General features: G+C 38.1%; 1 protein-coding gene and 1 long non-coding RNA gene across 2 annotated transcripts in view; one reads left to right on the top strand and one right to left on the bottom strand.

Annotated features, from left to right (window-relative positions):
• Positions 1 to 521, top strand: part of LOC107638340 (serine carboxypeptidase-like 13) — a 79760-nt gene extending 79239 nt beyond the window's left edge. The window contains exons 13-14 of the mRNA XM_021120343.1: positions 112 to 169; positions 296 to 521. Coding sequence (XP_020976002.1) covers positions 112 to 169; positions 296 to 379 — 142 coding nt within the window. The 3' untranslated portion in view covers positions 380 to 521. The remainder of the gene's footprint in view (positions 1 to 111; positions 170 to 295) is intronic.
• LOC110270833 lies at positions 4694 to 5748 on the bottom strand. Its single transcript, XR_002360462.1, has 3 exons — positions 5621 to 5748; positions 5484 to 5550; positions 4694 to 4927 (listed from the first exon to the last, which is right to left on the bottom strand). It is a non-coding gene; the product is annotated as an uncharacterized LOC110270833 (long non-coding RNA).

The raw sequence follows: 12977 nt of genomic DNA, 5'->3' as shown, positions 1-12977 counted from the left end.
ACCCAAATCATATTAGTTTTTCATAGCTTTTAAAATTCTATCTTTTTCTATCAATAAATAATTTTGTGCATTCACATCACAATTTACATGCTTCATTTAATGTTTACACAGATTTACAGAAATTTACAAAATGAAAGAAGATCATTACTTAACATATGTGTCAGTAAAGGTAAGTTACAATGCTATTTTATGTTACATTTAATTTGTCAGTTTAATAATGAATTTGCATTTTTCTTAACTAAAATCACGTACACTTCACTAGATGCATGTATTTATTATTGTAATAAAAATGCAGGGTGCTGGACATGTAGCCCAGAAATATAAACCCAAGGAAGTTTACCATATGATAAAGAGGTGGTTTTCATATTCTCTTATATAAGATTATATATGCTTCCATTATTGAAATCAAATTTAATAAGAGGAAAAACTTGATTATTGTATTTCAATCAATTGTGACACCATTCAAATATCTCTTATAGTAGTTGATTCATAATATGCAAGTCAAATTCCAATTCCAAGGAGATAGAATTGCTATTTACATGACAATGTTCTTATGAGATTATCCTAAGCTAGTTAGTAGCAGAATTGTCTTCTAGATATATATCTCAAAGACAAAAGAAAAAAGATAATAATAAATAAATAAATAAATAAAAAGAAGGTTATGCTTTCAATTTTTTAATATAAAATAAATATTAAAATTTTATTAAGTGCAAATATTTTCTATGAATTTAACTCTGTTAACATAATTTCTCTATTTTATCATATATAAAATAAAAATTCAAATAAATTTTGGAAATCAACAAAACAAAGTTTAGACTACTTTATCACAAATGTTAGAGTCAATATTTTTTATGGTTATCAGTGACTAAGAGAAGGGGGTTGAATCTTAGCCCCCTTTTTGCTGATTAAAACTTGCTGCCCTTTTAAAACGCTTCAGGAGATATTTCTGCTTTTTGTCTCGTCACTGGTCAAGAGACTTTTTCTTTTTGTCTCGTAACCAATTAGGAGATATTTTTCAATTTTGTCTCCTTCGAACAGAATCAGAATTTGAGTAGAGTAGAGAGAGAAAATCACACCCAAAAGTATCCTGGTTCAGCTGCTAAGTGCAATGCAGCCTACATCCAGTCTCCACCACAACAATGATGGAATTTCACTATAATCATCATGATTACATACACCAATTCTCCCTAGGAACTACCCTTCCTATCCGGGACAAGTCCAGAATCTAACCCCAATCCTGAACTTGACTTGGTTACCTACCAAGCTTTCAATTGCTAAGTGCTAACCCAACTTGCAAGGGAATTCTCACAGAATCATGAAACACAATACAGATGTACAAAGGATCTCTAGGACATCTATGGCTTTTTCTTTTAATTTTGTATTCTCTGCCTTTTTTCGCTCCATGCATTTTTCATACAAACCTCACTGTTTGCCTTTTTCCATGAGACTCAAGACAGACAAAACTAAATAGAAAATTACAAAATAGAAAATATTGAAGGAGAAGAACTTCTGTTAGTTTGGGTAGCTATGAAAACTCTGTGTTTTACACTCTTGACTCCTTACTTCAAGCCTTGGCTGTCCACCCTTATTATAGAAGGGGAAGCCTCCAAGGTTGAAACGGTCCAACCGAGCTAAACTTCTTCTTCTTCAAACGAAACCGGTTCGGCCAGAGAGAGAGGAGAGGAAACTGAACGCTAAAACTAACATGCAATTACCTCTGTGTTACCCCTTCTCACCAAGCTTCATCAATCCGGACCTTCCATCTTGACTTGCTCACCAAGAAGGATTCCTGGTCCTTGATGAGTCCTTGATGCTTGACAGCTCCTCCTGCTCTAATCTTCTGCCTCTTCCTCCACATAGCTACAGTAGCTACCTCCTGTGATGGTTGAGCAAAAGTAGAGACGAGTCATGCTTCCAAGGGATCTTCTTCCTCTGACCGAATTGGATCTTCTCCATTTTCGGGTATGGAGAGATTGAGACTTCCTCACCACTTCTTACCATGAGTAGCAAAGATCATAGCCACACCCTACTGTGGATCTTCTTTTTCTTAATGCCATCATCACAATGGCCTCTTTCTTGCAACTAGCTTCTCTGTGATTTTTACTGATAGCTTACTTCATCCCTCCTTTCCTGCTAGATAAGACCGAAAGAGAGAGGAGAGAGAACAGAGAAAAGCAAAATAAAAATGAGTTGTGTTTACATTACCCATGCCTAGCCTCTGCTTCTTTCTTCTGATTACTTGCTTCTACCTTCTTCTTCTCTGACAGTGAGGTGACTGAATGCAAAGAGAGAGAAGAGAAAGTAGAAAAAAGAAAAGCTATGGAAGTAATGTGTGTTATCAAATAAAATCAATTAAAATCAATTTCCATGCTTTTTGCCTAGTAACGTGTAATCTTCAATTAATGCCATCAAATCACTTTGCATTTCCTCTTTCATGTTACCAAGGCAATTAATGATAATTCATAAAATTTGAATTCCATCACAAAATGAAAGTGGCATCCGTTGAAAGCATGAAACTTTGCTTTCTTCCAATATTGGTTTCGGACCAAGATTTGGTCTTTGTAGCAAAGACTTTAAATGGGCTTGTTTCAACAATGTACAACCCAACTAGCCAAGCATGGATTCAGCCATAATAATTAAATATTTTTGTACCAAGGCTGAATCTAAACTTCTCATTTCGGCTTACATTTTTTCTTTTCGACCCATAACAAAATCTGCAAGCAACAAAATCATTATTTAGCAAATGTTAATTAAAAACCAAATTAATAATTTTATAATTAATTATTTTAATAATATTTGATCATCATCGAACTAATTTTGGAGTTTTCTAAACTCATCAATCTCCCCTTGATGACAAACATTATTAAAAATTGAAATGGAAAGTGTAAGGATTAAAAGTACTCCCTTTGAAAATTAGGATTCCTCCCCCTTTCCAATTGTTACATAGCTCCCTCTAAATATATGCCATTTTACCAAGGGAAGCAATACTTGTAACATTTAAAATCAAGCTGATAGCCACCATGTCTTCAACATATGGAATATAAATTATGTTGAACAACTTGATTTATGAGCAGAAGTAAAGTGATAAACAAAACTAATTTGTTATCATATAAATGATTTTCTGCTCAATAACAAACAAAATACTTGAGTACAAAGTACATAGCTATCAAAAACACATTAAATAATTCCCAAAAATTTTCTGCCAAATCATTTGATCAAATCAATACTTTCAGCCATCATATCAGAGCAAAAATATTAGATTTCAGCAACATGGCAAAAAATGTCAATCAAACAAAATTATCCAGCATTCACTCAACATATCAGAGTTCAAGGGAATTATCAAAACATGAATAAGTTCCAATGCAGCAAACAGTTCAACATATTAGATAATGCAGCAAACAGTTCAACATATCAGGTCATAGATTATAAAGCATGACCATTGGAACGTGGATCTTATGCACATGGGTGATCATGAATTAAAATGATTTCAGTCCGTGTTTTTCAATTTCAATTTTTCTTGATTTTTCTCCCCCTTTTGTCATCAATGGGGTCCTGCAAAACAAATGAAAACAACATACCAAACAGTAGAATATTTTGTTTTTCACCAAGACACAATGGTCCAGTCAGCACACATGTATTTAAGTAAATGACAATCAAAGCTCAACTCAAAATTAATCTACTAACACAAAGTGCTCAAAACAAAGCCAAATCAGAGCATAAAATAGAGCAAAACAGGTCAACAAATCAATGAAACATAACAGTTTTAATTAAGTTCTTTTTTTTCATCACGGAGAGACCCTGCAAAAAAATGAAGAAAAAACAAAGCAGTCCATAACAAAACAGCATCTTAGTTAAGTTTGGTACAATCTTCCAAGACAAATGAAAATAGTTCCATTGAGTCAAATACACAGAGAGTAAAATAACTGAGCATTCAGCAGCAGCAGCAACAGGGAGCAAACTTAGGCATCAAAATTTTCTTTATTAGATTCCAGAACATCATCTTCTTTCTCGAAAGGAGTCATGTCCTCATCAACTGAATCCAAATGCTTTAAGAGCAAGTTTATCCTTTCATGAGATTTTAGCCAAGCCTTTTCATTTTGCAATGCAAGATTTTTAGCTTCTTTGCTGGATTTTACTATTTGCTTAGACATAGTAGCAAACTCCAAGAGAACTTCTTTACCTTTAGCATGTTGCGGTACACCACCACCTTTGATTGTGGACACTTTATTCTCAACATGTTTGTTACTCAAATCAATATTAAAATGCTCAATCAAGCAAGTCAAAAATATACCATATGACAAGTTACTCCTTTTTATCACTTTTCACACAGTCCTGCATACAATGAATCATAAAGTAAGCTAAAGATATGGGGATGGAGTTCTAAATAGCATAAAGAACAAGGGTGTCACAAACAGCTACCCTCTGATATGATCCGCTTTTAGGAGTAAAAGAACTGTCATTAATGCTAGGAAGAAACCTTCTCTTTTAAAGCAAAATTATTAATGAAAACGTTTTTTTTTTAATTAATTTGAATTTTTAAAACCATAAAAACTGAAAAGACAAGTCATGAGGAATGATAAAATATTAAAACTGTCATGACTTGAAATGGAATGAAGTGATGACATGTTGAAAAATTAATTTCAAAAAAAATTAAAAGCATTTTATGATTTAAAAAAATAATGAGCCCTTATCATGTGAACAAAGTTGGTCTTACATAGGCCCAAAAGGTGGTTACAGCATGCTGGACAATAGGCACAGTTCTCCATGTTTAATCCACAAATTTTTTGAGTTTTATACACCCTCCTTCTCGCCAGTATTGAATAAAGAATATAACACCCTCTCTTCAATCCATGAGCCCACTGAAAATTTCCAGGAGCAAGTTCCAGCATGACACCTACACATGAACTACAATCTCCAGCCTCCTTCCCTATAAAAACAATGTTATATATTTAGTGAAAAATGATAAGATTGTAAAAAACATTAAATATCTCATATGTCATATACTCAAAGCTGACCCTTCACAGATTTTTGTAGAATTTCAGAAACAAAGCACCTAGTTCATAAGAGCTAAAATGCTAGAATCGAATTTCAGTAAATCATCTCAACTAGAGAAAATAGCACATGGTTCATAAAGTATTAGTTAATGACAATATATAAAACTAATAAGTAATGAAGAAGAACACATGGTTCATGGAATTAATAAACAAACATAGATTACAACGGAAACAAGTTTGGCCATCAAAACTAGGGCATTCAGTTTTATAGCACACAAATCTCAAATCCGGCATTTAATTATATATAAAATGCAGTTAAATATACTTTCTCTAACAATTAGAACCTAGAACCCTAACAATCAGAAACATACCTGCTCTAACAATCAGAAACAAGACACATTCAGAAGCTAAAACCCCCAAAATTAAAAACCCTATAATCGCAAAACCTCCCCAACTCATATAACCAAATTTAGGAAAAATGAAACATACCTTCCCTGTCTTGTTTGGCCATTGTTGTTTATCATCATCATCATAGCCACACGCACCTTCTTCGACACTAAAATGAGAGAGGGAGTGAGGTAATCAGCGAGAAAGAGAAGATAGAGAGTGAGCCAGAGAATGATTACCTAGTGAGCGCACGATGGTGAGCGACGATGGGAGGAAGGGGTTCGGCGCTGGTGGGAGGGGCTGGGTTTGGTGCTGCTGGGAGCCTGGGAGGGGTTTCTTTTGGCGCCGCTAGGTTAGAGTTTCTTTGAGTGCATCTGATTTGGGGGTGGGGTAATGGCAAGGGGTTGGTGGTCTAATGGTTTTTTTTAGGATTTTTAGTTGACCGATTTGGTTCGGTTCGGTTAAGATTTTTAGTGTCAAAACGAAAAACGAACCGAACCACAAAAAATAGCAAAACATGAATTTTTCGATTTTTCAGTTTTTGATTTATTCAGTTTTTGGTTTTTTTTTGTTCGGTTAGTCGGTTTTGTTCGGTTCAGATCGGTTTTAAACACCCCTATTTGCGATGGGAGTTAGGAGACAGAACACAGCCCTTTCGAAGACATAGCGACATGATGATGCTGCCATGTGCGGAATGGTGTTGCCAAGAAGAAGTTCGTAAGACAATGGTAATGTACAGCGGCAATGGAGGTGGAAAGGAAGATACAACACCAGCATGGAGGAGGGTGTTGTATTGGATGGGGATAGGGAAGATGATGGTTTCGGGTCAAGTCCGCATAATGGGCCTGGACCCCTGTCGAAAAAAAAGGCCAAATACAATTTATTTTGTTTATAATGTTACCCAACCCTCCCGTACAACTAGTCAAGTAGCACTTCTACATGGACATGTATTTGGAAAAGCTTGATGCAGATGTAGATACAAATGTTGTTATGTTGAACCGCAACTTATTTCAAGATTAACATTAATGTGGGAGTTGGTGTATGAGAAATATTTGTTTGTTCTTTTTAAGTTTCTGTAATTACACGAAAGTTTAGAGACATAGAATACAGAGGAGTAATAATGGAGAAACCTACTGAGGTAAAATAGTACTAGTTAGTGTAATGTAAAAAGAAGGTTGCATGTGGATTTCATTTTAAGTGAGCAAGTTGGGACGCGATTTAGGGCATAGCAGAAGCCATGAACATTGTACGCAAACAACACCCCTACGATAGGTGGTTAATAGTAATTGTATCAAGAAATGTAGTACATTGTTTTCCCAGGAAAACAAGAATCAGCATCTCGCAGCTTCGTTGCACCATCGGACCTGCAGTACTGTGACTGGCTCAGTTGAGATGACTTCGAAGATCCCCACACCTCCGGGCTCGAATTTGCACAGGGTAGCGAAGTCTGCCCAGCCTCCAGAGATGACCCCAAAGCTACCGTCACGTCTCCCACTAAATTTGGTGTAGGTGGCCTCCATCTCAATGTGGCCGTGTGCAAGGATGAGTGTGTGCCTCTGACTAGTGAAATGGCTCAGATGAAGGACATTTGGCTGATTGTAGCATAAGAACACATCATTAAAAGAGATAAACTACTGAGGAAGACACGTAGAATAAAACTAGTTGGTGCAGGTAAACAATGCTGGGAGAGTCGTATTAAAAGAACAAGTTGCATTTAAGTTGCCTTACCAACAGGTGGGAGGACAAGACACGATTAGTGAGGTCCATGACAAAGAAGGGCCATTTGGTCTTGTGTTTCTCAGCTATCGCTTTTGCCTTGTCTGAGAAAGGATTGTTGACACAGCGGGCACGCCGGTAAGTACCTTTCTTTTCCTACGGCGGTTCCTCGAACGTTCGGGGCTGGTATGTGTTTTTGCGGCCACCGAAGTCGAAGATACGTACTTAGAAGTCAGAGTTGCCCTTGTGTTTGAAAAGAAGCATGGAGTCTAGATTTATTCGATACGTCTCAGGTCAATGCAATGCTGCCATTTTGTTGTTCTTTCCAGAAGCACCGAAAGCCGATATCCCTTCCATCAGGGACCACCAGGTTTATGTAGGGGGTCCAGTTCGAGAGTTCGTCTGGTCCGATCGGGAGGACCTGCGAAAGAACAGGCAAATGTGGTCAACACATTGATCATTCAATAAGTAATAACATTAGGTGTCTTGTGATGTACAGGTCAGGGGAGGTGGCTTACCAGTTTGAAGCAGGCGGGCCTTATGATTGGCTTCAGAAAATGCAGTCGTAGGTGTTGTTGGTTTCGTTGAGTGCCTGTTGCAGGTCGCTTGCCCTTGTTCCTGGAGGAATACATGTTCACCTAATACAGAACAAATAACAACCTTGAAGATGGTAATGTAGTTGAGGTGAAATAGTATGACAAACAACAAAACACAATAGTGGAGCTCCGTTATTGGATTGTCAAATAGATAAACATTTTCACAGTACGCGGAACAAATTGAACAAACCAAAACCATCATTAGGGTTTAGGGTTTCGTCTAAGAAGGGGGAAAAATGGAAGCAAACAACAGAAAGATGCGCAAAAGCTCTGAAACGAAAATCAAGGGGTTCAGAACTGAGTCATTTTTCTGCGAGTGCAACTCAGTGGTTCTACACAAGAATCGCGAAGTAAAGCAAACAGTCAGGCTCATCATGGGACTAAGGAATGATAAAAAATCGTCAAGATTGCAGTTAAATGAAACATGCAGAGAAGGTAGCAAACGCAAGATAGTAGAGGCAAGGTAAGTATTCCACAAATAGTGCACCCCAAGGAAGGAATACCACCAATAAGACTAATTAGGGTTTTCCGTATCGTCGAATCAAAAGTTCCATGTAACAAGAGTCATGATGCAAGGAAACATTTTTATTTTTTTTCTGCAGGAAAAAACATGCAACATGTACCGACAGAGTCGATGGTTGATGATATTAGTTTCACACAGTTAGATAGCGGGACTCCGTGAAGCAATCAATAGACGGACTAAATCAAAGTGAAGTAAGGGAGTCGGGACGGATTACCTGGCTTGTCTTGGTGGTTGTGTCTGGATTGAGGAAACTTCATCCGGTAGTCTTTCGAGAGACGTGTTGGTGGTTGGATGCAAAACGACGAAGGGGTAAGGGTGTTATGGTTTCGAAACCTCTCGAAACAGTTCAAAAACTCTCTTGTATAAACCGTCGCTGTGAACTACTCAATGGCTTCGAGTTTTGTTTTTACTACAGGTTCTCCATATGCAGACTTGTAGTCTACCACTAATACTCTTCTTCTCATGAATTCCAGGTAGTGTTAGAAGTGCTCCACAAACTCCCTCAGATTGTACCCGTTGTGTATAAATTTTCCAATCTGCATATTCAAAGCCTCGCACCTCGATGTTATCTTCAATCCTGCGAAGAATTTTTTTCAGATGTGCGCATTGGACTATGAATGCTTCCTTGCATACATGTAAGCTATCCACGAGTGGTTCTCTAACCCGAACTCTGCCTCGCTATCCATTCATATTCTCTCAAATTTGTCGACCTCTAGATCGCCCATCAAGCATAGACGGAGTTTCCGAAGAAAACCGGGCCGTCCAACTCTAGCAGTGGCGTTCCTTAGCAAGTGCCAACTACACAACCTGTGATGTGCATCGAGAAAAACTGTACTAACGACACTCTTCATGGCAAGATCCCTGTCCGTCACGATAGATTTTGACTGTTTTCCTTTATTGCATCAAGGAATGACCGCAACAATCACACATAGCTTTTTTCACTCTCGTTGCTCAAGATGGCGCAACCAAACACAACTGTCCTCATATGACGATTCACCCCTGAGAATATTACCAACGGACACTTGTATTTGTTACGACCGTATGTTGCGTTAAATTCCAGGACATCTCCGAACACATTGTAGTCATAACGACTAGTACCATCGCACCAGAAAAGATTTTCCAGCCTCTTCTCACCATCCAACGAGTACTTCCAGAACATTCCACAATCGGTAGTCCTTAAAGTTGCCAAGAACTTCAACGCGGCCTCAGCATCTATCGCGCCTGCCCGCTTTTACTTCTCTATTGCATTATAGATATCCTTTATCTCGAACCCAACAGTCTCGAATCCCCCTGACTGATTGGCAAAGGCTCAGAATATCGTCGGCACTCGCAACCCAGCTTTCCTCATCGAATTAATTTGGTGCAAATCACCTTCCTTGACTGCTCTGTGTGACTGCATCAGACCCCTAAACCTGGAATCCAGCATGGGATGATTATGGTTATCACAGAATTGTTCAACAAACCATCGCCCACTGGTATCATCAACGTGCACCTTAATCCGAGCTTCACACCCGCACCGTGTGATCGGTCGTGGATCCATCTTCCTCTCTCCCCGCTGCATGTGTTTTCCATCTCACTCTCCTTCCCTCGAGCACCCGAATATCTGCCAAATGATTTCACCCTCCGCCCCTTGCTTGGTTCCGCGACCCACCTTCGACCTCCTCACCGAGAATCCCTTAATGCGACCATATTCGTTATAGTAGCCATAAGCTACCTGCAAGTTTATGAACTCCGTCGTTAGAATGTCCTTCGTTGTGAGGGCTGAAAATTCAATTGCGCCAAACGATCCTATCCCGTCAACAATCCTCACTGATGCTTCTACATCTATGTCCCCATCTACGGCGGACAAATCCATCGCTTCTGCTTCCTCCACCGACACGGTTTCGCCGCTCATCCCATCCCCCGCATTCAGCAACAAACAAGATACGACATGGTGACAACATGCGGTGTGCCACATCAACAAAAACCGGTCAACAAAAAATTCATAAAATGAGTAACACACAACCTGTGGCGCATGGACTCAGTCAAAATTAGATGAAAACTCGTAGCTTCGTTCCACAAATCCATTCGCCTGTCACAGTTCAAATATCGCACTGAGTGAAAATTGGCATTATCAATCATAACTACGAACACGCAACTATATCCCACACCCCCTAAAATAAACCCGTACATATGCCGGATCAAACTAAAATCCATTCAAGTATAGCGACCAACCCCAATTTCAACAAACATTTTAATAAGCAACAATTCAAATTCGTCCGTGTGCCGCCCTAAACGGCAACCACGAAAACCATTTCCGGACCATACGTCCACCAACCTCCCTGAAGAAACACTGAACGGTAACTAACTCAGAGTCATCGACATAAAGTACCTGCGAATCCGGTTGTCCCGTGTATTCTATTGCCTTCTCTTATGGTGAATCACAAGTCGCCCAGATCTCGATTTACGCTTCCGTGCCGCTCAATAGCGCGTTCACCGCCGCCTTGAAGCATCGTCTCCTTCCAAGTGGTCCAAACAAAACTTCACAGTGACCACACCGCATCATAGCCCTCCATATTGATCGACTCTGGTGCTATCCTGTAATTAAAAAATTTCGTCTCCTTCCTCTTTTTTTCTTTTTTTTTTTCAAAATTCACCCTCAACTGCTACTTTACTTATTTGTGAACGAACTTCATATTTTTTCTTAATTTATATCACTACCTAATTCATGAAAAACCAGAAAATATTTTTTTCACCGAAAAAAAAAAACCCTGTAAAACAATCATTTTCTTTTGTTCAAAATCTTATCCTAATATGCCACACGATTGTCAATCTTTTCGCAGTACGCATTTATGTCCCCACCTTGCAACTTCCTACGTCACAATATTTGAAACAAAGTGACACGTTGAAAATTTTGTAAGAAGAAACTTCCCAGTCTTTTCATTAAGCTCGAACCCATATGTTGACCAGTACACTGGTGTTGGATTATACTAAGTTTTAAACCCATTTTATCATCATACATTAAATTATTTTCGGTTCTTTTGAATACTGTACTCTTTGATTTAGGTTTTCATAAAAAAATATAGTTATAAACTACAATCTTAAAAGTATTTAGTCTTGATTTCTATAGTAGTCTCATTTAAATATGAGCCGAAAGTTTCCAAAAATATTTCACTTAAGACTTTGAGTTTTTCTTTAAGAAAATAATAAAATAATTTATTTTATGACTAACAAACTATTATTTGAAATTATTTAAACTAAATTACCATAATATTTAATAGAATTAACGCAAAGAGTAATGCTAGATAAACAAAAAAACAACTAGAACTTGTCTTATTTAGCATTAATTAATTATCGCAACAATTAATGAATGCTAAATAAGGCAAGTTATGACTGTTTTTGGCTGATTTTCTTTGGTTACTAAACATTTTTAAAACGGAAATATATTTTAATACGAAATTGATGACTTCACCAAAATATATTAGGAAATTATCTGAATAAAAGTTCTATGAAGATCAAAATTAAAATTCATTTTTTATTAATTACAAAAATTGATTAAAAACCAAAATTTGATTGTTTTGCATTCTTTTTATATATAGAATTTAGTTAATATATACTTACGGAAACACCGCACTTTTGTTTAAGTGGTGGTGACGTGTTGTGAAGAAAGAGTGCCTTTTGTGGAAGAATGTGGTCTGTTCATGTAATAACTTGAGATCGGATGAGTTACTGTCTATGCAAGTGCTCCCTACTAGAGGAGGTCCTTGGAAGAATATCTGCCAAATAGAATTCAAGGAGCAGTATCTGAGGGATAAGATGATTACAGGTCTGGCTATGAAGGTTGGTGACGGACGAAGGACTCGGTTTTGGGAGGATGTTTGGTTGCATTGTGACTCCTTGAAAGATCGATTTTTCAAGCTCTTCTCTATTTCAAACCAATGTGGGTCGGTTATTGGGGATTGTGGGTTTTGGGATGGGCTAGAGTGGGTTTGGAGCTTCCAATGGAGGCGTGAGCTTTTTCAGTGGGAGGTAGAATTACTGAGTCAGTTACATGAGGTGTTGAGACCTGTGAGGCTAGCGAATGATAGGGAGGATAAAGTCGTGTGAAAATATGATAGACTTGAAATTTTTTCGACTAACTCCTTTGTGCAGGTGCTATAAGAAGGAATGCTATCAGAAGATGTTACCAGTTACAGTTTCACGAAGACCATCTAAAAATGGTTGGCTCCACCAAGAATAGAGCTGTTTGTCTGGTTTGTCCTGATAGGCAGGGTGAATACAAAAGAACGGCTAAGCCGTCTGGAAATTCTTAGCCAGGATGATAAGCAGTGTGTCTTGTGTAATAAGGATGATGAGCACGTCCATCACCTGTTTCTCGGCTGTGATTTTGCTTGGTAGGTGTGGAGTGCATGGATATCTGTGTCTGACCGATTCTGGGTATTCCCGGAGCGAGTGAAGGACCATTTTTTGAGTTGGACAGATGAGCCGAGAAGAAAAGAAGACCGAAAGCAGCGCCTAAGATGCTTCTGTGCGATTGTCTGACACATTTGGATGGAGCGAAATAGGAGGATCTTTCAGAATGCGGGTAAAGGTGTTGACGAGTGGAGAAGTACGCATCCCTAGAATTGTTGATGGCTATGCCAGAGATGACGTGAGGAGGTTGGATCGTTGGGATAGGTTTCTTTGAAAGAAGTCTAGTTTTTAGTTGGTTTGATTCTGTTTGTTCCACCTTAATGTGTTAAGCTCTCTCCTTTAAAAAAAAAACAATTATCTCCATATAAA

The sequence above is a fragment of the Arachis ipaensis genome, chromosome B04 (genome assembly GCF_000816755.2).
Source record: "Arachis ipaensis cultivar K30076 chromosome B04, Araip1.1, whole genome shotgun sequence".
Lineage (NCBI taxonomy): Eukaryota > Viridiplantae > Streptophyta > Magnoliopsida > Fabales > Fabaceae > Arachis > Arachis ipaensis.
This window is presented reverse-complemented; position numbering and strand designations above follow the sequence as displayed.